General features: G+C 36.1%; 2 protein-coding genes, 1 long non-coding RNA gene and 1 other non-coding gene across 6 annotated transcripts; 3 read left to right on the top strand and 1 right to left on the bottom strand.

Moving 5' to 3' along the window:
- The first annotated feature begins 177 nt into the window (after positions 1 to 177).
- Positions 178 to 5,678, top strand: LOC141453611 (uncharacterized). 2 transcript variants are annotated; one of them, XM_074127037.1, is made up of 2 exons: positions 178 to 441; positions 3,752 to 5,678. In XM_074127037.1, exon 2 carries the CDS (start codon positions 3,829 to 3,831, stop codon positions 4,630 to 4,632), a length of 804 nt encoding a protein of 267 aa, XP_073983138.1. In that variant the 5' UTR covers positions 178 to 441; positions 3,752 to 3,828; the 3' UTR covers positions 4,633 to 5,678. The 2 variants fall into 2 exon arrangements, with proteins under 2 accessions (XP_073983138.1, XP_073983137.1); XM_074127036.1 differs by having other exon boundaries at positions 3,703 to 5,674.
- Positions 5,679 to 11,712: 6,034 nt separating this feature from the next.
- Positions 11,713 to 16,481, top strand: LOC141453157 (uncharacterized). The gene is made up of 2 exons (XM_074125980.1): positions 11,713 to 12,531; positions 14,233 to 16,481. Exons 1-2 carry the CDS (start codon positions 12,472 to 12,474, stop codon positions 15,832 to 15,834), a joined length of 1,662 nt encoding a protein of 553 aa, XP_073982081.1. The 5' UTR covers positions 11,713 to 12,471; the 3' UTR covers positions 15,835 to 16,481.
- A 464-nt stretch (positions 16,482 to 16,945) lies between these two features.
- Positions 16,946 to 24,381, bottom strand: LOC141453633 (uncharacterized). Of its 2 annotated transcripts, XR_012458103.1 has the most exons (4): positions 24,019 to 24,381; positions 20,686 to 20,742; positions 18,496 to 18,645; positions 16,946 to 17,050 (listed from the first exon to the last, which is right to left on the bottom strand). It is a non-coding gene; the product is annotated as an uncharacterized lncRNA (long non-coding RNA). The 2 variants fall into 2 exon arrangements; XR_012458102.1 differs by lacking the exon at positions 16,946 to 17,050 and having other exon boundaries at positions 18,470 to 18,645; positions 24,019 to 24,366.
- On the top strand, positions 18,138 to 18,244 carry LOC141453876 (U6 spliceosomal RNA). Its single transcript, XR_012458271.1, has one exon. It is a non-coding gene; the product is annotated as a U6 spliceosomal RNA (small nuclear RNA).
- Positions 24,382 to 25,550: the final 1,169 nt, after the last annotated feature.

Below are 25,550 nucleotides of genomic sequence, written 5' to 3'. Positions count from 1 at the left end.
GAAAAGTTGTGTCAAAAGCTCTTGTCTCCGTAACCGCTAGGTCGGTTACAATAAGGATATCTCTTTTTTAGAAATAAATTTAAATTTTCAGTAACTTAACTTAATTATATGAAGGAATCAGCACCAACAATTAATATTATCATTTGAATAGAATTTGTTTTTTTTTGTTCTTGTAACATTTATATTTTCGTTTCTTATGGCTGAAATTTTATTATTTATTGTATGTTATTTTATGTTTATTTTCCATTGTAGTTTTTATTGTCTAGCAGAGGCCAACTCTAGCGCTCTCTAGCTACAGAATGTATTCTCTATAAAGCATTATATTATAAATAAAATAAAAGAATTTTATTAATACTGGTGGCACATAGAAGGTACATTAAAATGATTGCCTACAAGTATTATTTGGTGTTGATAATTATACAATTATTAGAAATTTTTGCAGTAAGTATAAAAATTATTTTTAATAACCTATTTTCCTTTATTCTTGCTGGAGTGTTTCCCAATATTAGCTACATTTTTCTTGAGACTAAAAATGCTGGAAATCTTTCTGGCGTTTTTTCTTTAAATAGCTTCATTTTCTCTTGATCTGATAATCATCACCCACCACTTTTCTCTAATAAGATCCAAGATAAGCTCTCTGGTCTCTAGTAAGAGGTGTCTAACATTTTTTTAAAGGTTAAGAGGTTTAAATGTGATGGCCAAAAGTGTTAAGGACTTCTTTTATTCCATTTCAATCAGTTTATATAAATATATACAGGGTGACCAGAGTTATATGCTCCACCCACTTTTTTTTTAAACGGCGGGAAATTTCGAAAAAATAAAAAACATATCATTTTTAATCAACTTTATTTTTAGTGATTGACCCATTTTTTTAAGCCCCTGTATCTCGAGATACAGCATCCAACTTTGTTTTTTCAAATGGAACGTTATATTTTTGTTGTATATTTTTATAGTATTTGAGCTCCTAAAAAAAAAAAAAAAAAAATTGAAATCGGTTAGGTTTTTCAAAAGTTATGGAAATTTAAAATATGAAAAATAAATTTCAGTTTATTGTCAAAATTACGTTATTTTTTCTAAAGAATCTGTTCAAAATGGGCATGATCAACGGATAGGCAAGCCAAAACTCTTGACTCCCACGCTTTGCTTGTAGCAGCACTTATTGGCGAAGTCATGATCTAGGCAGGCTAGAGTTATTCGATGTTTCAGATCATCGACTGAAGCCACGGGATTAAGGTTACTGTAAACTTTATTTTTTAGATATCCTCACAAAAAAATAGTCCATTGGGGTTAAGTCCAGAGATCGAGGTGGCTACCGGATGGGACAATGAGTCCCTAAGCACTTTTCATGGAAATTTCTGTCCAGTTAACTTCGAACAACTCTCGCATTATGTGCCGGGCAAACATCTTGTTGAAAATACATATCTAGCCGACGTTGTAGAGGAACATCATCAAGCAGAACTGGCAAAATGTCTCTTAAAAAAAGTTAGATACCTTGCACCAGTTAAGTTCTCTCTGTAGAAGTATGAGCCGATTAGTTGATTTCCTAAAACTCCACACCAAACGTTTCTAGAAAAAACAACCTGAACGTCGAATAACTCTAGCCTGCCTAGATCTCGACTTCGCCACCATAAGTGCTGCTACAAGCAATGCGTGGAAATCCAGAGTATTGGCTTGCCTATCCGTTGATTGTGCCCAGTTTGAACAGATTCCATAGAAAAAATAACGTAATTTTGACTATAAACTGAAAGTTTTTCATATTTTAAATTACCATAACTTTTGAAAAACCTAACCGATTTCGATAATTTTTTTTGTTTTTTTTTTTTTTAGGAGCTCAAAAACTATAAAAATATGCAAAAAAAAATATAACGTTCCATTTGAAAAAACAAAGTTGGATGCTGTATCTCGAGTTACAGGGGTTTAAAAAAATGGATCAATCACTAAAAATAAACTAGACTAAAAATGATCAAATACGTGTATTTTATTTTTTCGTAATTTCCCGCCGTTTAAAGAAAAAGTGGGTGGAGCATATAACTCTGGTCACCCTGTATACTAAACTTTAATAGGTACCTAAAAAAACCAAAGTGTCTCTATCAATAACCACCTCTCTGAGACAAATAGGTTTTGAAGTTTCAAGAGTTAGGCGATAATGGTTTCACATGTTAATTCTCCCACAGAGAGAAAGACAAATTTTATTTACAAATGCTTTTTCTGGTTTACATTAATAAGTAGTTGGAAGGTCTAGGATGAAAAAAAAAACTGGTACAAGTAATGGGGGAATGGTGACATGTTGATGGGAAGAACACGGAGAGTAGAGAAATGTTGTGGAATTAAGTGATGAATAATATCACTTAATTACAACACATTAAGAGGGATAAAGAAAGAAAATTGCAATTACCAGTACCTTCCAATTAAAGAAAAAAAGATAAACTTCTAAAGAGGAGAAAGAAAAGTTATTTGCAATTACAGTTCTTCTCCGTAAACGGCAAGAGAATTTAAACTGCAAAAACGGCATAGTTGCAAATGCTTCCCCCTAGTAGGTGGTGTAAGAGCAGGATGATACTTAAATGTCACGTATTCTAAATTCTTCTTCTTGCCTAGTTTGGTCAAAGACGGGCGAAGATTTACGGAATTATTATTAATAACCGTTTAAAAGGGGCTTTATTTACATGGGACAAACTCCCCTCCTAAGTATACACTAACGAGACTCTAAAAAAAACCCGTATCTACCGTATCTAAAACTTCAAATTGAAAGACAATTCATTCATTAAAATCAGTTCTTATTTCGATAATATGAACGTTTGCAGAACTTCCCATTAGTAGGTGTAAGAGCATGATGGCACTTAAGAGTCACATAGGGAAGCTTTAAACACTTCTTCGTGCTACATTTTAGCAAAATCGGATTTAACGTTGTACTAGAAAGATTAGTAATAATATGTTAGTTATAGAGAGGGCCTGACCAGCATGGGGCAAACTCGTCTACTATGTTAAAGATACACAGCGTCGAAACCAATAAAAATGCAAATCTACATGACTTTTTGAACCTAATAACACTTCATTGAAGAAAATAGGTTCACGAAATGATAATTTTTAATATTGCGAAATTTCCCCTTAGTAGGTGTAAGAGCAGAACGTCGTTTTAATGGTACGTAGGGTTCTAAACGCTAACCCTCTCATCCTGCCAAATTTTATCGGGCTAAGATTTACAGAGTTATTAGTAATAACTCTGGAATTTTATCTTTTATAGAAAAAGAGAAAAAAATTATCAAAGTTGGTTGTCTTTCAACGTTACGCTTGTTCGAGCAGTTTTTGATGATCAACCTTTACACAACTGTCCTACCGGACAGTTTTATTATAAAGAAACAATTTAATTGCAGTCATTTTAAAAGAAAGTGAATTGTTGATGGTAATAGTTCAAGAAATTAAAATATTGAATTCCTGTAAACGCAAATTTAAAGCCCTGTGAGAAGTTACTTCTCTAATGCTGATGCAGCCCACTATTAATTATAAAATACAAATATTTAAGTTGCAATAGCCTCCACTCATTGCTAGCCCACTAACATATTGCTTATTTCCTCCAGCAAATAATTAATAGAAAGTAGGACACATACTAAGGGCCACTTCCACCTTGTAAGAACGTTGGGCTGTAGCTCTCGCTTTGTAAATAATTTTATACTTACATTAATTTATAATAAAATGTTTTAGGAAGGAACATTCAAAGAAAACTATAATAATTCGTCCCGCGTACTTACAGATGATTCAAAAAGATGGAATAACTTGCTCAAAACATTTACAGCGAAGGCACAAAAAAATCTCACCAAAAGCTTTAGCATGAAGTGGCCAAATGGTATAAAAGTTACTGTTTCAAATGAAACTTTAAATTTCATAAAAAATAATGGACCGTATAGTCTTCCAGGCATAGATAAATCAAAAATTAATAAAAGAGATTTGGATCAATTTGGTGGTGCACTTTCAAGCTACCCGTTAATCCAATTTTATCCAGATTCACAACTAATAGATACTATAACAAAGTCTCATCCAGAAAACGTAACGTCAGTTTTCTTCTATCCTTACATTGTACCAATTCCATACCAAGCTCCCTGCACAACACCCATAAATATTGGGTGTCAAACACATCCATGTAACCCGGCAATGAATGTTGCGTGTCATGACATTATAACTACAACTGTCCCAATTTCTACTACGCCGACTACTACAACTACGAGACGAGCAGCTACAGAGCAGGTAACTATGAGACCAACGAGTGCAAGGTGGGATAATCGATTGTGGCCATCTATAACTGCGATTCCTACTGCTACGAGTCCGACAATAAAATGGATAGCTACAACCACGATGCCAACTGCAAGGAGGACAAATCTATTAGAGATAACTCTATGGGGGACAAATACAAGGAAGATGCCTTCTCGACGTTTGAGAACTTCAACTACGATGCCAACTGCAAGGAGGACAAATCTAATAGAGACAACTCCATTGGGGACAAATACAAGGAAGATGCCTTCTCGACGGTGGAGAACTTCAACTACGATGCCAACTGCTACGAAGATGACTACAACACGGATAGCTTCACCTACAACTAGACCATGGTGGGATTATACAGAGGAGATATCTAGATAGTCTAGACTTTGATCTCCTAATGGGTACCCTTTAAAGAAATAATAAATAAAATAGTGGGTTGGTTTCAGGTTTTGGCTGGATAGATTTATGTAATAGTAATGGAATTTCTTCTTCTAGTTTAATTAATCAAGAAGTTAAAGAAAATGATGTTTTTAAATTAATACAATCTAATTTAACAGGAAGATTTAAGATGATGACATTAAATAGTCGATATCATGTCTGGTACAAACAGCTTGATTTAAATTCTAATTAACTTACATGAACAGCGATCTAGGTGGTGCAGTTATTAGCTACATACTGATCTAGCAAGGGGTCTCTTAGCAAGGGGTGAACGTCTTCACCTAAATAAACATTCTTTCACAAAAAAAAAAGAAAAATAAGTAAATAAATAAAATAAAATTCTCTTTGCAATAGATCGAAGACGAAAATGTATACCATTTATTGCTTTATGCCCCGTAATAATATATGTAATAATATTATTGCTTGTACTAACACAATAGAATATACAACAATAGAATAGAATTTATTAATTTTGCTGGAATCATTACAACTAAAATTATCTGCTTTCTTATTATTGTTATTATTTTCATATTAAAAAGTCTTTTTATTTTTTGTGTTTTCCTTTTTCTCTTTCTGATTTATAGTTTAATCATGCAACTCCTCAGACTGTCAATGACCATGGAATATTGACTTGTTCATAAGTTTTTAACATGCATAAGTGAAAATATAATTTATTATTGTAATCATGACTATTATTATTATAATATCAACCTATTCAAAGCGCCGTGGTCGGTGTGATTTTGGAGTCATTTTCATTCTACACTGCCGCTATAATTCAATATTTTGATTGACTTAAAAGGGACTTCTTTTCTGTAAAGTTCTCATCATAAACAATAATTCAAATAAGCACGGCCTAGCAAGGACATCGAAGTATATATCACCTTAACTTTGTTTGCCTCGCCTATAATCATTTGGCTATGTGGCGCCTACTTTATTTGATAGCAAATACCATATATTTCTTGTCAAGAAAATGACTAATTATAAAAACAATTAATAATTATAATTAAAGATAATTAAGTTAAAGATACAAGGGGCAAATATAATTGAATGAATATTTGAAATACATTTTTATTATTAAACAAAAAAACATATTCTTATGCTGACTGGCAAACTAATCTCTTGAGACCATCTGAGAGTGTTGTCGTTAATGTAATCAGTACTCTGCTTGATAATGAATTTTTGTATTATCTATTAGTGATCATAAAATATTATTATTATTATTTTTTTTTAAATTTATTTTGTTATTTACAATCTGTATACTGTATACAATAAGTAAATATGAAGACTGAATATGAAACTGGTGCGGGAGGAGAGAAGCTACCCAGTGGTAGCACTCTCTATAGGAGAGAGGAGAATATGAGAGGAGAATGTGAGGAGGAGATACGAGGAGGAGAGAGGAGAGTAATAATCTACGTCTTCAGCCTACAAGGAAGTCGCGTGGCCCTGGCAATTCAGTCGGCGAAGAGTGTTAGAGATGTCAGAAGTAGTGAGAGACAGTACAAGAGGATTAGAGCTAGTCGAGAGAGAAGTATGGAATTTTTGATATTTCGTCTTGGCGAGTTGGTGTGTAAAGGGAATGTTAAGGTCGTAATGAAGAGTACGGTCAGTCACCGTAGAAAGGAGCATCAGTTATCTGTCGGAGGAGTTTTGACTGAAATGTTTATACAGTCCGTATATTTGTTGGTTTGGCTGAACCCCACAGCTCTAATCCGTAGGTCCACATAGGTTGTGATTGCTCGCCCACATGATTGGGGAGGAATGATTTATCTGCTTGGATGATATTATCATCTTCTCGGCTAGTCTGGAGGAGCATTGTTCCCGAATGAGAAAGGTCCAGGAACGCTTGCGGGGTGCCAACTTGAAACTTCGGATGGAAAAATGTCATTTTGTACAGCCGGAAGTAAAGAATCTTAGACAGTTAGTTGCAGCAACCGGCTTAAAGCCTGATCCCGAGAAGGTAGAGGCTATGAAAGGATATAAAATTCCTTGCAATTGTAAAAAAGTTAAGGGATTCCTGTGACTGGCAGGATACTACCGCCGTTTCATTGCTAGCTTTTCGGACCTAGCGAAACAGCCGGAAGTAAAGAATCTTAGTCAGTTAGTTACAGCAACCGGCGTAAAGCCTGATCCCGAGAAGGTAGAGGCTATGAAAGGATATAAAATTCCTTGTAATTGTAAAGAAGTTAAGGGATTCCTGGGACTGGCAGGATACTACCGCCGATTCATTGCTAGCTTTTCGGACCTAGCGAAACCTCTTTGTTAAGAAAGGAAATAACGTTTCAGTGGAGAACAGAGCAGCAAAAAGCCTTTGATGTTTTCGCTCACGTTTCGCTCAGAAATGGTATTGATATATCCGGACTTTACAAACCCCTTCATACTTGCAACAGATGCTTCCAGTGTGGCGTTAAGGGCAGTTTTGGCTCAAAGGCACAATGGCGCAGAAACACCAATAGCCTATGCAAGTCGCCACTGGGTAAAGCTGAGCAAAACTATTCGAATACGGAGAGGGAAGTTCTAGCGGTTATCTGGGCCAACGCACAATTTAGGTGTTATTTATTGGGAAGACGGTTAACCCTGGTAACCAATCATGCGGCCCTGTAGTGGATACCTTCGGCGCGTTTGACTAAGTGGTCTCTACGGTTGATGGAGTATGACTATGAAGTCATCCATCGACCAGGAAATAAACACTTTTATGCGTATGCCCTTAGTCGAACAGTCGGTAGAATTGAGGCCAAACACAAATTTCCGAGCGAAAAAAAATTCTTGCAGGAGCGGGTACAAGATGAGTGGTGCATCGAGATTTCGCAAGGTAGTTAGGCGAAAGTGAAGAAAAGACCGAATGGGCTATGGTATTGGTCCGCGGGACATACAGATTAAGAAAAGTGAAGAAAAATGGTAACGGTATCTCTTCGGGCCAATGCCCTTTACATGTGCCACGACACACCGTAATCAGGCCATCCGGAAGACGAACGAACAACCGCTCGAATCAAGAAATGGTTTTACTGGCCCGGCCTGGACAAGGATGTAGAGGTGAATGTCAGGGAGTGTCGACTCCGCAACGAAATGATCGAACGGTTCCACAGGACAGTGGTGGATCATATATAATTTTTTGTGCGTAGAGATGGTCTGGATTGGGACGCATAGATCCCGTTTGCTCTATCGACTACACCTTCGTCCACGGGGTAGCTCTCATTTCCTTTTGTATGGTAAGGAATGGCAAGTTCCGTTGAGTTGCTCGCTCTCGCTAGCTAGCTTACCTTCCGGGGTGGAAGAACATATTCAGGCATTACAGTTGAAATCGACGGAAGCGCACCAGGGTGCGTGGGAGGCAACTATAAAGGCACGTAGGAAATGGACAGGACCGAGGGAAGAAAGAACGAGAATTTGCGGTGGGCCAACGCGTGCACATGCGCGAATCATCGGTTCCACCGGGGCACGCCCGGAAATTTAGGAGGCCCTGGACCGGTCCGCATATAGTGATGGCCCGGTCTTCTCCGTGGAACTATCAACTTTCCCTGAACAAAGTAGCGGTAGTTCATGCCAATCAGCTCAAAGAAGCCTTTGGTAGGGAAGGAGTCGAAGACGTTTCTGTAGAAAGTGCAAAAGTATAGGAGCCAAATACGAACGGTGCGGACAATTCGTTGATGAGTAGTGAGGAAAACAGTAATGACGAGGCGACCGCAGAACTAACAAGATTCAGAAGCCTTTCCCAAACAAATGCTGAAGCCATTCAGGCAACTGGTGACGAGCAACTGGGGGTCGAAGAACGGCAGAACTCCTCGGAGGAGGAGGAAAGTTGTAAGGATAGCACTTGGAGGCCCGATCCTAAGGAGATCACCGCCTGTCCGCTACAGTCTCGGTCACCCTATGAACTTAGGGGTACAGGAGAATACCGGCGAGGGGTTACTCCAAATTCGGGAGGCAAAAGTAGATAAAATCAAATACCCTGGAAGCGTCACCTTCTAATTTCAGTTTAACGCCACCTTAACCGTCAACATAGCTTATACAACTCTACTCTTGATTGGAAAAAAAGAAAACAAAGGTATTTAAATGAGTAAATCAGTTTCATTTTTAGTTTTATCTGATGTATAAGCAAGTATTATTATGTTTCTTGAATAATTATATTAATAAGTTCTGCTCTAAATATTTAAATAGGTAATTTCTTAACAAATAAATAATTTATAAAGTTATATAATTTTTTTTTTAAGTGATTTTTGTGCTAAGTTAGTAGTAGAAGCAGACGGGCATGCCAAAGACCATGCCAAAAACGCCCGCAGAATGGTGACGTCCTATTCAGCGGAGGAAAATTCGCGAACAATTAGGTTCCACTTCGCTTTAAGGGAGGAGTGATGTAGTGGTTATACGTGTGTAGCAGCAGCGCAGGCGCAGCGAGTGGAGGAATGATGGAGACACGCGCGTCTGGTGAGAGAGTGGGGACAGGTGACTGGTCAGAGAGGTCTAGGCCAGAGAGTTGTGATCACCTATATCAGTCCGTAGAGACTAGTTGATATACTAGAGCTGGTAGATTATCATAAAGTGACATAGTATTGCAATTAAAGGTCAAGTTCAGCTAACATCTGATTTAGGCCTGCATGTCAGCCTATTCCTCACTGAACGTACCTATTTTTCTGACTTCAAGTTACGTTTTGTAACATTCTTTACGTTTTTAAACCTTTATATTTTCAAAGTTTTATATGAACTTTCGTTAATTAAATCACAACTCATGCATACCTCCTAAATTAGTGCACTCTTCTTCTCTTGACTCTCCGCGTGACTTGTCAAGTTCTGGTAGTTTAAAGAGACCTAGAAGCTCTCCTGAAGTTGTTAATAAAATTAAAAAGTTTACTAACGAAATGGCTAGCCGCAAAGAGAGCAGTCAGTTACACATGGATCTCATAATGAAGCAGTTATCTAATTTACTTGATGATAAACTTGCTAATTTGGTCACCAAACAAGACTTTCTTAGCTTACATAATTCTTCATAAAGCTTCATTGAAAAATGAAAACCTACCTTTAAAAAAAGAGATTTGTGCTCTTAAAAATGAGAACGCAAAGACTGAATTGGATGAAATTGATAATAAATCCCGGCGTAATAATCTTATATTCAAGGGTTTATCTTACAATAATCAGGATAACTTTGGAAAAATTATTTCTGAGTTTTGCAATGAAGTTTTAAAAGTAAATATAAATGTAGATCATTTGCAAACATTTCCTCTTGGGAGTATGAATGTATGCAACAGACCGATTTTGACGTCAATTTTGTGCGGAATTCTGATAAATGGTTAGTTATAAACGCTTTAGGGAGGCTGAAAGGAACCGGATTCAGAATTCATCAGGACTTTTCTGAGAAAACTAGGAAAAAGAGAGGCTTATTCTAGAAAATCTGAGGTTTGATTGGTGCGCAACTAAAGGTCTAATGCATGGTGCGGAAAGTGGAGTGAAGAGAATTAATGAGTTGCTTGGTGTACCTCTGTCTATTTTCATTGCTGCGATCCAGTGTAATTCTCTACGAAAGGATTATTTTACATCTCAAAGAGTTTGCCTTCTCCGATGGTATCTACGATGACCCCTTCTACACAGCTCCACAGCTGAGGAAACGCTGTCCACCAGCGGAAAGTTACATCAACTAGTTTTACTAATAGTATCACGTTTATTTTTCATAATCTAGCTGGCCTTAAATCGAAATTATCTGATTCTAATTCTTTTATAAGTTTCCTTAAAAATTATGTTTTTGTTTTGTTAGAAACTTTCAATACAGAAGATAAATTTAATTTTTATAGCAAGTTCTTTGATGGTTATTCTCTGTGTTGGTATGCTGCAGATTTATGGTCGTGCAATTGGTGGTACTTAGTTTGCAATTAATTCTAATCTTTCTCATAATTTAGTTAAATTTATTAATATTGTAACGAAGTTGACCTGGCCAGAGAAGAAAGGCCTAGATTGTTCTAGGGGTTAAGCGACCAAAGTCGGTAACAGGACGACACTGTGTAAACAAAAGTCCGGTCTCTACCTGAGCCAGAGGAGAAAGGGCTAGATTGTTCCAGGAGTTTAGTGACCGTAGCCTGTAACGGACCACCGCTGTGTAAAAGCCAGCTAATAGAAAGGCCCTAGTTGGGGTGGTGGTAGTATGTGTTTTCCTCAGCCAGTGACCGGCCGGTGGGCGTGACACAGACGGAGTGGGGCAGTCGCAGTTAAAAGGAGGCAGACACAGCTGGAGAAATTAGTTTAGAGTTTATAGTCAAGTTTATGAGTTAGTTTTGAGAGAGTCAGTGTTGCGGAGTGCTTCAAAGTTAGCTAGTCAGGTGGTTAGTCAGTTAGTGAGTAGAGCTTTGTTTGTGTAGCAGAGACTAGTGCAATTCGGTGCAGTGCGGACCAGTGGTCAGTCGGGGAACAGTTTTTTGGCGTTACGTAGTGAGTAAGTAACAGTAAACTGTTGTGACTGTTGTAAATGGTAACTGTAATGAATAGCGTTAGTTGCTAGTAAATGTTAATGTTAGTAAAAGTAATGTGTTAATAAATCAGGTTATTACTTACAAATTTAGCGAGTTTTATTATTTAATCAAATCCACATATTAATTAATTAACTAGTGGCAGGCATTAGTTATAGCTAAAGTTATTTTTAGATAAAGATAGAAAAACTTTACAATATTGATGGTGTAGATGTGATATATCTTAAAAGTAAGTTCGAGTTGTTTATCTTGCCAGTATATTTAAACTATAATTCTTGGAATTCAGATTTTCAGAATTTATCTAATTTTCTTTCTGAAAATTCTCATTTAATGACGATCTTAGTCTTATTGTCTTCGAGGCTTGCGTGAATTTCTTTCAAATATATTAATTCCAATAGTATATCAAATTCTTTATATTTTCATTTTTGCCATCTTGTATTTCTCAGTTTTCTCATTTCTATTCTATTTATTTATGTATTTTTCTTTTCTTTTTTCAAAGTATGTCTAATTTTCTTTAGATTAGCAGCTATCAGTTATTCTGTTTTTATTTCCTGTTCATTTTTCATTTTTTTAATTTTTTTTTTTTTTATGCTGTTAATTTTTATTATTATTATTTATTTATTCTGTCTAATTTAATTTTTGTACTGTGTATTATGTAGTGCTTATTTTGCTTTATTAATTTTGCTTTAACCCTCCGGCAGACGGAACTTCCATGCCGTAGAATGTTTTTAATTTATTTATTTTTGAATGTAATTCTATTTACTTTCTTTTTTTTACAAATAAAACATTATTATTATTATTAGTCCGTAGAGCCAAAAAGAAAGATAACAATTAGAAAGAGAGGTCCCGCTCTGACAACCTACTTGAGGAGGCGTTGTTGGCCCGGTGGGTGAGATCTGTGTGGCGGGTTGGCGGAAGAGACTTGGACTTTTCGCGAGTTATTATACAGTTATTGTAGTTATTAGTTATTGTAATCCTCTAAGAGATTGATTAAAAGTATGTTGTGCTATTAAATATATTAGTTGTGTTAGTTAATACATATATTAACTCAATTATATGAAGGAATCAGCACCAACAATTAATATTATCATTTGAATAGAATTTGTTTTTTTTTTGTTCTTGTAACATTTATATGTTCGTTTCTTATGGCTGAAATTTTATTATTTATTGTATGTTATTTTATGTTTATTTTCCATTGTAGTTTTTATTGTCTAGCAGAGGCCAACTCTAGCGCTCTCTAGCTACAGAATGTATTCTCTATAAAGCATTATATTATAAATAAAATAAAAGAATTTTATTAATACTGGTGGCACATAGAAGGTACATTAAAATGATTGCCTACAAGTATTATTTGGTGTTGATAATTATACAATTATTAGAAATTTTTGCAGTAAGTATAAAAATTATTTTTAATAACCGATTTTCCTTTATTCTTGCTGGAGTGTTTCCCAATATTAGCTACATTTTTCTTGAGACCAAAAATGCTGGAAATCTTTCTGGCGTTTTTTCTTTAAATAGCTTCATTTTCTCTTGATCTGATAATCATCACCCACCACTTTTCTCTAATAAGATCCAAGATAAGCTCTCTGGTCTCTAGTAAGAGGTGTCTAACATTTTTTTAAAGGTTAAGAGGTTTAAATGTGATGGCCAAAAGTGTTAAGGACTTCTTTTATTCCATTTCAATCAGTTTATATAAATATATACAGGGTGATCAGAGTTATATGCTCCAACTTTTTTTTTAAACGGCGGGAAATTTCGAAAAAATAAAAAACACATATTTTATCATTTTTAATCTAGTTTATTTTTAGTGATTGTCCCATTTTTTTAAACCTCTGTATCTCGAGATACAGCATCCAACTTTGTTTTTTCAAATGGAACGTTATATTTTTGTAGCATATTTTTGTAGTATTTGAGCTCCTAGAAAAAAAAAAAAAAAAAATTGAAATCGGTTAGGTTTTTCAAAAGTTATGGAAATTTAAAATATGAAAAAGAAAATTCAGTTTATTGTCAAAATTACGTTATTTTTTCTAAAGAATCTGTTCAAAATAGGCATGATCAACGAATAGGCAAGCCAAAACTCTTTACTCCCACGCTTTGCTTGTAGCAGCACTTATTGGCGAAGTCATGATCTAGGCAGGCTAGAGTTATTCGATGTTTCAGGTTACTGTAAGCTTTATTTTTTAGATATCCCCACAAAAAATAGTCCATTGGGGTTAAGTCCAGAGATCGAGGTGGCTACTGGATGGGACAATGAATCCCTAAGCAGTTTTCATGGAAATTTCTGTCCAGTTAACTTCGAACAACTCTCGCATTATGTGCGGGGCAACCATCTTGTTGAAAATACATATCTAGCCTACGTTGTAGAGGAACATCATCAAGCAGAAGTGGCAAAATGTATCCTTAAAAAAGTTAGATACCTAGCACCAGTTAAGTTCTTTCTGTAGAAGTATGGGCCGATTAGTTGATTTCTTAAAACTCCACACCAAAAGTTTGTAGAAAAAACAACCTGAACGTCGAATAACTCTAGCCTGCCTAGATCTCGACTTCGCCACCATAAGTGCTGCTACAAGCAAAGCGTGGAAGTCCAGAGTTTTGGCTTGCCTATCCGTTGATGGAATTTTATCTTTTAATGAAAAAGAGAAAAAAATTATCAAAGTTGGGTGTCTTTCAACCTTACGCTTATTCGAGCAGTTTTTGATGATCAACCTTTATACAACTGTCCTGCCGGACAGTTTTATTATAAAGAAACAATTTAATTGCAGTCATTTTAAAAGAAAGTGAATTGTTGATGGTAATAGTTCAACAAAATAAATATATTGAATTCCTGTAAACGAAAATTTAGAGCCCTATGTGAAGTTACTTCTCTAATGCTGATGCAGCCTACTATTAATTATAAAATACTAATATTTAAGTTGCAATAGCCTCCATTCATTGCTAGCCCACTAACATATTGCTTATTTCCTCCAGCAAATAATTAATAGAAAGTAGGACACATACTAAGGGCCTCTTCCACCTTGTATGAACGTTGGGCTGTAGCTCACGCTTTGTAAATAACTTTATACTTACATTAATTTATAATAAAATGTTTTAGGAAGGAACATTCAAAGAAAACCATAATAATTCGTCCCGCGTACTTACAGATGATTCAAAAAGATGGAATAACTTGCTCAAAACATTTACAGCGAAGACACAAAAAATTCTCACCAAAAGCTTTAGCATGAAGTGGCCAAATGGTATAAAAGTTACTGATTCAAATGAAACTTTAAATTTCATAAAAAATTATGGACCGTATAGTCTTCTAGGCATATATAAATCAAAAATTAATAAAAGAGATTTGGATCAATTTGGTGGTGCACTTTCAAGCTACCCGTTAATCCAATTTTATCCAGATTCACAACTAATAGATACTATAACAATGTCTCATCCAGAAAACGTAACGTCAGTTTTCTTCTATCCTTACTTTGTACCAATTCCATACCAAGCTCCCTGTACTACTTCCATAAACATTGGATGTCCAACACATCCATGTAACCCGGCAATGAATGTTGCATGTCATGACATTATAACTACAACTGTCCCAATTTCTACTACGCCGACTACTACAACTTCGAGACGAGCAGCTACAGAGCAGGTAACTATGAGACCAACGAGTGCAAGGTGGGATAATCGATTGTGGCCATCTATAACTACGATTCCTACTGCTACGAGTCCGACTATAAAATGGATAGCTACAACTACGATGCCAACTGCAAGGAGGAGAAATCAAACAGAGACAACTCCATGGGGGACAAACACAAGGAAGATGCCTTCTCGACGGTGGAGAACTTCAACTACGATGCCAACTGCAAGGAGGACAAATCAAACAGAGACATTTCCATGGGGGACAAATACAAGTAAGATGCCTTCTCGACGGTGTAGAACTTCAACTACGAGGTCTCCTGCTACGAAGACGACCAAAAAATGTATAGCTGTAACTACGATGCCAACTGCAAGGAGGACAAATCAAACAGAGACAACTCCATGGGGGACAAATACAAGGAAGATGCCATCTCGACGTTGGAGAACTTCAACTACGATGCCAACTGCAAGGAGGACAAATCAAACAGAGACATTTCCATGGGGGACAAATACAAGTAAGATGCCTTCTCGACGGTGGAGAACTTCAACTACGAGGTCTCCTGCTACGGAGACGACCACGAAATGGATAGGTACAACTACGATGCCAACTGCAAAGAGGACAAATCAAACAGAGACATTTCCATGGGGGACAAATACAAGTAAGATGCCTTATCGACGGTGGAGAACTTCAACTACGAGGCCTCCTGCTACGGAGACGACCACGAAATGGATAGGTACAACTACGATGCCAACTGCAAGGAGGACAAATCAAACAGAGACAACTCCATGGGGGACAAATACAAGGAAGATGCCATCTCGAAGTTGGAGAACTTCAACTACGATGCCAACTGCAAGGAGGACAAATCAAACAGAGACAACTCCATGGGAGACAACTTCAACTACGATGCCAACTGTAAGGTGGAAAATTTCAACTTCAAGGCCTCTTGCTACGAGTCCGACTATAGAATGGATAGCTACCACTACGATGCCAACTGCTACGAAGATGACTACAAAACGGATAGCTTCAACTACAACTAGACCATGGTGGGAGTATACAGAGGAGATATCTAGATAGTCTAGACTTTGATCTCCTAATGGGTACCCTTTAAAGAAATAATAAATAAAATAGTGGGTTGGTTTCAGGTATTGGCTGGATAGATTTATGTAATAGTAATGGAATTTCTTCTTCTAGTTTAATTAATCAAGAAGTTAAAGAAAATGATGTTTTTAAATTAATACAATCTAATTTAACAGGAAGATTTAAGATGATGACATTAAATAGTCGATATCATGTCTGGTACAAACAGCTTGATTTAAATTCTAATTAACTTACATGAACAGCGATCTAGGTGGTGCAGTTATTAGCTAGATACTGATAACAAGGGGTGAACGTCTTCACCTAAATAAACATTCTTTCAAAAAAAGAAAAAGAAAAATAAGTAAATAAATAAAATAAAATTCTCTTTGCAATAGATGAAGACGAAAATGTATACCATTTATTGCTTTATGCCCCGTAATAATATTATTGCTTGTACTAACACAATAGAATATACAACAATAGAATAGAATTTATTAATTTTGCTGGAATCATTACAACTAAAATTATCTGCTTTCTTATTATTGTTATTATTTTTATATTAAAAAGTCTTTTTATTTTTTGTGTTTTCCTTTTTCTCTTTCTGATTTATAGTTTAATCATGCAACTCCTCAGACTGTCAATGACCATGGAATATTAACTTGTTCATAAGGTTTTAACATGCATAAGTGAAAATATAATTTATTTTTGTAATAATGACTATTATTATTATACCAACCTATTCAAAGCGCCGTGGTCGGTGTGATTTGGAGCCATTTTCATTCTACACTGCCGCTATAATTCAATATTTTGATTGACTTAAAAGGGACTTCTTTTCTATAAAGTTCTCATCATAAACAATAATTCAAATAAGCACGGCCTAGCAAGGACATCGAAGTATATATCACCTTAACTTTGTTTGCCTCGCTTATAATCATTTGGCTATGTGGCGCCTACGTTATTTGATAGCAAATACCATATATTTCTTGTCAAGAAAATGACTAAATATAAAAACAATTACTAATTATAATTAAAGATAATTAAGTTAAAGATACAAGGGGCAAATATAATTGAATGAATATTTGAAATACATTTTTATTATTAAACAAAAAAAACATATTCTTATGCTGACTGGCAAACTAATCTCTTGAGACCATCTGAGAGTGTTGTCGTTAATGTAATCAGTACTCTGCTTGATAATGAATTTTTGTATTATCTATTAGTGATCATAAAATCTTATTATTATAATTTTTTTTTATACAATAAGTAAATATGAAGACTGAATATGAAACTGGCGCGGGAGGAAAGAAGCTACCCAGTGGTAGCACTCTCTATAGGAGAGAGGAGAATATGAGAGGAGAATGTGAGGAGGAGATACGAGGAGGAGAGAGGAGAGTAATAATCTACGTCTTCAGCCTACAAGGAAGTCGCGGGGCCCTGACAATTCAGTCGGCGAGGAGTATTAGGGATGTCAGAGGAAGCGAGAGACTGTACAAGAGGATAGAGCTAGTTGAGAGAGTATTATGGAATTTTTGAAATTTAGTCTTGGCGAGTTGGTCTATAAAGGGAATGTTGAGGTCGTGTTGAAGAGTTAGGTTAGTCACGTAGAAAGGAGCGTCAGCTTTCTGTCGGAGGAGTTTTGACTGAAATGTCTGTACAGTCCGTATATTTGTTGGTTTGTCTGAACCCCACAGCTCTAATCCGTAGGTCCACATAGGCTTGAGGATAGTGTTGTTTGTTTAACGTTTGAGTTCTAAGGGCAATTTGGAGCGTCGTCCAAGTAATCTGAAAAGAAGTTTCGCACGTTTTGTCATTGCTTGTCTTTTAAGTCTAGTGTGTGGGTTCCACGTGAGTCGTTTGTCTATGTAGAGCCCAAGGTAGCGCACCAGATCTGTACAGGGAAGAGGATTGCTGTTGAAGAGGACAGGTGGACAGAAGCCCCGCCGGAGAGTAAACGTGGCATGCTGCAATTTCTGTGAGTTCATTTTAATCCTCCACTTCTTTGCCCAGGATTCTATTTTATGTGTGTCTGTAACTTTTATGAAGCTGATGAAGGATGTGTACTTGTAGCTAGTATGGCTGTGTCGTCTGCATATGTACAGAGTAGTGTAGAGGGTTGTACAGGTATGTCTGATGTGTATACTGTGTAGAGAACGGGGCCAAGTATACTCCCCTGCGGCACTGCCGCCCCCACTGTGGAGATAGAAGAGATTGCGGAGCCAGTACTCACTTGAAAGAATCTATCTGAAAAGATAGGAGCGCAGAATAAGTTAGTATGTTGAGGGAAGATGCTTTTTCAGTTTGTACTCGCTTCGGCGGTACATATACTAAAATTGGAACGATACAGAGAAGATTAGCATGGCCCTTGCGCAAGGATATTAATATTTAGAATTTAAATAGCGAGGATTCGGTCAAAATAAAAAAAAACAACAAGAATAACAACAACTACTCCGTCTTTACGCCAAGGATTCGACAATTTTATTGTCTTTCTCAGGCTGATAGATCCTACGTTTACTAGTTTCTGCAAAGAGTCCACAACAATTGATCGAATACGAAATTAGGCTTACAGGAGACCTAGAAGAAGCTGGATTGAGTACTGTTATAGCCAAAGATAAAAGAAGATATTAAAACGCTGTAAATTTTATTATGTATTAATAGAACCTTTGTCACAGATTCGCATTTATTTGTTGATTCATATTTTTTAAAGAAATTTATTTGTTTTATCTTCATAACAATACAGAGATCTTTTTTTATTTCTAACTGTGAAAATCAATGCTTTCTTCCATACCGTAGAAATGTTTATACGTATAGCTGAAATACAAGGTAATTTGTACAATATGGTATTAATAAGTTGAAAGTTTGTACAACCTAGTCTACGAGGGTCGTTTGAAAAGTCCGTGCAAAAATAAAAACTACTTAATTTTTTGGGGTAAACCTTTTTTATTTTTCAACATAGTCTCCTTTTAGGCTTATACACTTCGTCCAACGCTGCTCTAGTTTGTTGATCCCTTCCGAATAATAGGATTTGTCCAAGTCTGAAAAATAGCCATTCGTTTCTGCAATCACCTCCTCGTTTGAATAAAATCTTTTTCCCGCCAGCCATTTCTTCATATTGGGGAACAAATAGTAGTCCGAGGGAGCCAAGTCTGGAGAATAGGGGGGATGCGAAACGAGTTGGAACCCTATTTCCATTAATTTTGCGACCACATCTGCTGAGGTGTGAGCTGGTGCGTTGTCGTGATGGAAAAGGACTTTTTTTGGGGCCAATCGTGGGCGTTTTTCTTGCAGTTCGGTTTTCAAACGGTCCAATAACGATGAATAATAGGCACCAGTTATAGTTTTACCCTTTTCCAGATAGTCAATGAGGATTATTCCTTGCGAATCCCAAAAGACAGTCGCCATAAACTTTCCGGCCGAAGGAACGGTCTTCGCCTTTTTTGGCGCAGATTCCCCCTTGGTAACCCATTCTTTAGATTGTTCTTTGGTCTCAGGAGTGTAGTGATGTATCCATGTTTCATCCTCAGTGACGAAACGACGCTTAAAGTCCTGCGGATTCTTCTGGAACAGCTGCAAACCGTCCTTGCAACACTTCACACGATTTCGTTTTTGGTCAAGCGTGAGCAATCGCGGCACCCATCTTGCGGATAGCTTTGTCATGTCCAAATGTTGATGCAAAATATTATGTAGCCGTTCATTCGAGATGCCCACAGCACTAGCAATCTCACGCACCTTCACTCTTCTGTCATCCATCACCATATCATGGATTTTATCAATGATTTCTGGAGTAGTAACCTCAACAGGGCGTCCAGAACGTTCAGCGTCACTTGTGCCCATATGGCCACTCCGAAAATTTTGAAGCCACTTATAAACTGTTCTAATCGAAGGTGCAGAGTCACCATAATGTTTATCAAGCTTCTCTTTAGTCTCCTCAGGCGTTTTGCCTTTCATAAAGTAGTGTTTAATCAACACACGAAATTCTTTTTCGTCCATTTTTTGAAAATCACTCGACTTCCTCGATTCAAACGAATGCCAAACACAAAGAAATAGACCGATCTGGCTGAAACTTGGTGTGTGCTCTTCCAAGAGATGCTACTAACTAAACATAACCTCGATACGCGCCAGTAGTGCTATCTCTCTGACTTTGCACGGACTTTTCAAACGACCCTCGTATCTGATCAGGCGTTTTTAAAGTGATTGTAAAGTTAAGTTTATTGTCTATTTCTTTAGTAAGAATTGGTAAATTAAATATTCAGCTTCTAGATTAATATGATTTCTTAAACAGCTGTAAGAAAGGGTCATTTCAGGGTTGACACCAGATTTACTGCTTTACGTTTTTTTTGTAAAGGGCACAATAAACAAATCGTTTGCCTACAAAGTACATTCCTTCCCTAATCGCAAATTCTAACCCCAAGTGGAGTTTATGAACAAACCTGTTATATTGAACTTAAAAAAAAAAAGTGTCTAATATGTATAACTTTGTGCTTTTTATTACTTGAAAAACCCATAAATTTGGTATAGGTTCGAGTAGTTAGAATTGGGATGGGTAGTTTGGTTAATTTTGTTTATAAGAAAGCCCACGGTGTAAATATCCCCAGCAGAATTTTTCAGCATCGGTGGGGCGGCGTTTAATGGCTAATTAGGCATTAAGGGTAAAATTAGAACATACGGTGATATTAAGTTATTTTAAGAATAGATTTTTAATTTATTTTCTGTTTTTAAATAGACTCTATGTCTTGTTTTGGGACAGAAAAAAGGGATAAGTTAAAAACAAATACGTGTCCTTTATTAGACCATTGCAAGGAGCAGCGAACAAGAACTAGAAAACATAGTAGATGTGTCCTTAAAATTTACCTGAAACTAAACGGATCCTGGAGTGAAACAATTACGTCAAGTTCCATCATTAGGCCTCTATAAATTATTAAAAAAATTGTAAGAATAAAACATGGAAAATTGTAGAGTTTTAGTAGCAAAGATACTGGTTACCTACGTTAACCATGAAAGCCGTGTAAAAAATAAAACTAATTTAAATAAAAAAGCTTCTGCTTTTCTATTGAAAGAGATCTTACCTTGAAGATATTGAATCACAAATATTTTTGAAACAATAAATAAAAACGTATGGATTTTTCTTTTAAAGTACGGTAAAAAAAAGTAAAAGTTTGCTTTAATAATTAGCCTAATAATAGCCTGAAAATAATAAATTCTATTTCTGCGCGAAGCCGACAAATTAATTCGGAAAGATACATACGTAGTAATTTAGTTGTAAATTAATTTTTAATTGGATACTAATGTTTCTTACTATTACAAACCAGCTCTAGTTGTTGATAAAAACTACTTACGAGGGTCGTTTGAAAAGTCCGTGCAAAAATAAAAACTACTTAATTTTTTGGGGTAAACCTTTTTTATTTTTCAACATAGTCTCCTTTTAGGCTTATACACTTCGTCCAACGCTGCTCTAGTTTGTTGATCCCTTCCGAATAATAGGATTTGTCCAAGTCTGAAAAATAGCCATTCGTTTCTGCAATCACCTCCTCGTTTGAATAAAATCTTTTTCCCGCCAGCCATTTCTTCATATTGGGGAACAAATAGTAGTCCGAGGGAGCCAAGTCTGGAGAATAGGGGGGATGTGAAACGAGTTCGAACCCTATTTCCATTAATTTTGCGACCACAACTGCTGAGGTGTGAGCTGGTGCGTTGTCGTGATGGTAAAGGACTTTTTTGTGGGCCAATCGTGGGCGTTTTTCTTGCAGCTCGGTTTTCAAACGGTCCAATAACGATGAATAATATGCACCTGTAATAGTTTTACCCTTTTCCAGATAGTCGATGAGGATTATTCCTTGCGAATCCCAAAAGACAGTCGCCATAATCTTTCCGGCCGAAGGAACGGTCTTCGCCTTTTTTGGCGCAGATTCCCTCTTGGTAACCCCATTGTTTAGATTGTTCTTTGGTCTCAGGAGTGTAGTGATGTATCCATGTTTCATCCACAGTGACGAAACGACGCTTAAAGTCCTGCGGATTCTTCTGGAACAGCTGCAAACCGTCCTTGCAACACTTCACACGATTTCGTTTTTGGTCAAGCGTGAGCAATCGCGGCACCCATCTTGCGGATAGCTTTGTCATGTCCAAATGTTGATGCAAAATATTATGTACCCGTTCATTCGAGATGCCCACAGCACTAGCAATCTCACGCACCTTCACTCTTTTGTCATCCATCACCATATCATGGATTTTATCAATGATTTCTGGAGTAGTAACCTCAACAGGGCGTCCAGAACGTTCAGCGTCACTTGTGCCCATTTGACCACTCCGAAAATTTTGAAACCACTTATCAACTGTTCTAATCGAAGGTGCAGAGTCACCATAATGTTTATCAAGCTTCTCTTTAGTCTCCTGAGGCGTTTTGCCTTTCATAAAGTAGTGTTTAATCAACACACGAAATTCTTTTTCGTCCATTTTTTGAAAATCACTCGACTTCCCCGATTCAAACGAATGCCGAACACAAAGAAATAGACCGATCTGGCTGAAACTTGGTGTGTGTTCTTCCAAGAGATGCTACTAACTAAACATAACCTCGATACGCGCCAGTAGTGCTATCTCTCTGACTTTGCACGGACTTTTCAAACGACCCTCGTATTTTAAGAAGGCAGAACATAATATTAGGTTACAATGCAAGAAATAATGAATAATATACAGGGTGTTCATTTTAAGACGGCTCAAATGCATTTCATGTTTAAACCTTTAATCTGAGCAAAAAATGGTAGAGGAAAAAATTGTTACCCGTTACCTCTAGTTTCAGAATATGTGACTTGATTTTAGATTTCTGCCCGCATGCGCGGCTGACGCGCGATCAAATGTAAGGGTTCGCAGTTGACCCCCATTTTCATATACCCAGTATTAAAGAGTATACAATGTTATGAAAGAAACCGGAAACCGCAATTCGATATCTTCAAAATTAAAGGTGCTAGGCCATTTCAAAATCTGGTATTTATTAATCATATTTCAATTTTTTAACTTGAGAAAGAAGAGCACACGATTGGACATTTTTATGTATTTTTTCATCCCCTTTCTACTAAAAATATTGCCAAGGCAGTAGAGCTAGTATTTTTCTTAATATCGGGAAATAAGTAGTTTTCCGAGTGATTTTTCTAAGAAAAATCAAATAAGAGCTTTAGATGTTCTCAAGCATACACAAAATGGCTAAAAATTAATTTTACATCTGTTACAAACAAGAAGGTTTATTAATTATTTGGCAATTTTGGGAGAGTTGCGTTTAATTACCAAAAGAATTGGAAACCTCCTGACACATATTTAAGTGATCAATATTTTTTTTGTAAAGGATCAAACTTATTTCTTAATTTATCAAATAATGCACTTTACTCAACTTGTGAAGCATGTACCGTACCTTCAAAGGTGCCTCCTCTGGCTTGCAAGCCACGTTAGCCAGGAGGTTATCAACAGCTCTCTGTATCTTAGAAGACACCTTTGAACTAGCTTTACTACCTTGGCAATATTTTTAGTAGAAAGGGGATGAAAAAATACATAAAAATGACCAATCGCGTGCTCTTCTTTCTCTTTGAAAACAAGTTAAAAAATTGAAATATGATTAATAAATAGCAGATTTTGAAATGGCCTAGCACCTTTAATTTTGAAGATATCGAATTGCGGTTTCCGGTTTCTTTCATTACTTTTTATACTCTTTAAAACTGGGTATATGAAAATGGGGGTCAACTGCGAACCCTCACTTTTGGTCGCGCGTCAGCCGCGCATGCGAGCAGGAATCTAAAATCAAGTCCCATATTCTGAAACTAGAGGTGACGGGTAACAAATTTTTCCTCTACCATTTTTTGCTCAGATTAACCCTTTAAGCATAAAATGCATTTGAGCCGTCTTAAAATGGAACACCCTGTATAGTGCAAGGAACTTTTTTGACACCCATATTAGTGCCTTAAAATTATCGTTGCGTAATTAATAAGAACATAAATTTAGAGTCAAAACAATAAAAATTTATAAACAAAAAACTGTAACGAGAGAACACAGGACCCGGTAAGGCGCTACAAAAAGTCGGTCGGTAATGGCCACAGATATTGACGCAACTTAAAAAAAAAAAATCAGATTAAATCAAAAGTTCTTAGTTTAAAGATGATCCCATAAGACCCCTTAATGCCAGAAAATTATAAAGTAACTTACTAATAATCTGGAAGAAGAAGGGAATTCACAATATTTTCTTATAAAACTATCTCCCATCAAATTTATGTTCTGTATTCTCCACAAATGAATGGTACCAAAAATTAGTAATAAAAAAGATAATGCAATTTTGATTCCAATAATTATACATAAATGTGACAACGTATCCAACATTACTTTATCCATATCTACTAAAAATTTCTACAAAATTTGGATTAATAAAATTTTATAATAAGTCCCTGATAACATATGAAAAGGTTTGTTAGTAAGTTATACCACATGTTAACAGTTAGTAAGCAAAAACTATGGAGTTATCATTAATAACTTTCCTTCACTAAAATCGGACAGTAATAAAAATAAAATTAAATGAAATAATAGAACAAAAACCTAGAAAAATGCCAGCCAAATACGTAAACAAACAGAAATAAAGCGAACAATACACAGGGTGAACCAGTAAGTAATGTCCATAGGCCCACTGTGTGAAGTACATATAAAGTGGAGTTCAATGACGTATTGGCCAACTTCATATTTCCCACTGTTCTTCAGTGACGTCACTTAATTTTTTTTTTAAATCATTACTTTTTTGCAATAAAAATGTTATTACTCAGCAAGTTTTAGTCCGAATTCGATTCTGACGACACGGTTAGAAAAACAGATAAATTTTCTAAAAATTGACACCATTTCGAAGCATAAATTATTCTCCAAACAGCCTCAATCTTCCTCCGGAAACTGGGAAAATAAAAGTAATCGGAATTTTTAAGAAAACTCATTAGGCCCTTACGTGATCATTATCCGACCCAGGTGCTGGCATTTTTTTTTTATAAAAGTTTCCTTGTTTAATGGGCTTTCAAACGGTATATCATTTTCTAGGATTCCTTTTATCTTCGTATGAGAAATTTCGTTTGTTTTACATGAAAACGTGTTTACGAGCACTGAGGCTGTTTGGAGAATAACTTATGCTTCGAAATGGTGTCAATTTTTAAAAAATTTATCTGTCTTTCTAACCGTGTCTTCAGAATCGAATTCGGACTAAAACTTTCTGAGTAATAACATTTTTATTGCAAAAAAGTAATGATTTAAAAAAAAAATTTAAGTTACGTCACTCAAGAAGAGTGGAAAATATGAAGTTGGCCAATACGTCATTGAACTCCACTTTAGATGTACACAGTAGGCTTATGGACATTACTTACTGGTTTACCCTGTATAACACAGGTTACTGAAGAAGTGACTTCGTAGGATGCCTCTTTTTTTGTAATATGATCAAGGAAACGCCAGCCTTTAGTCTTCAGAAAGGGTAATTTGGGATTGCGTTAAGTTAAGTTGCGAGTCATAACTTACACGATTGAAGATATGAAGAGCGAAACGTTTTTCTAATACATAATATCACCTGAAATAAAAATAGTTCTTCAAGGTATTTTTTTAAAAAAAAAAAAAAAGAATTCATAAAGGTTGAGCGTTTATTTCGGACCAATTCTATTATTACAGAATCAACCTGTCAACACCAGATCTTTAAATTTTATTTATTTTTATACAAC

Source organism: Rhodnius prolixus, unplaced genomic scaffold, assembly GCF_049639745.1.
Source record: "Rhodnius prolixus isolate KJV_2025 unplaced genomic scaffold, Rpr scaffold_3, whole genome shotgun sequence".
Taxonomy (NCBI): Eukaryota; Metazoa; Arthropoda; class Insecta; order Hemiptera; family Reduviidae; genus Rhodnius; species Rhodnius prolixus.
This window is presented reverse-complemented; position numbering and strand designations above follow the sequence as displayed.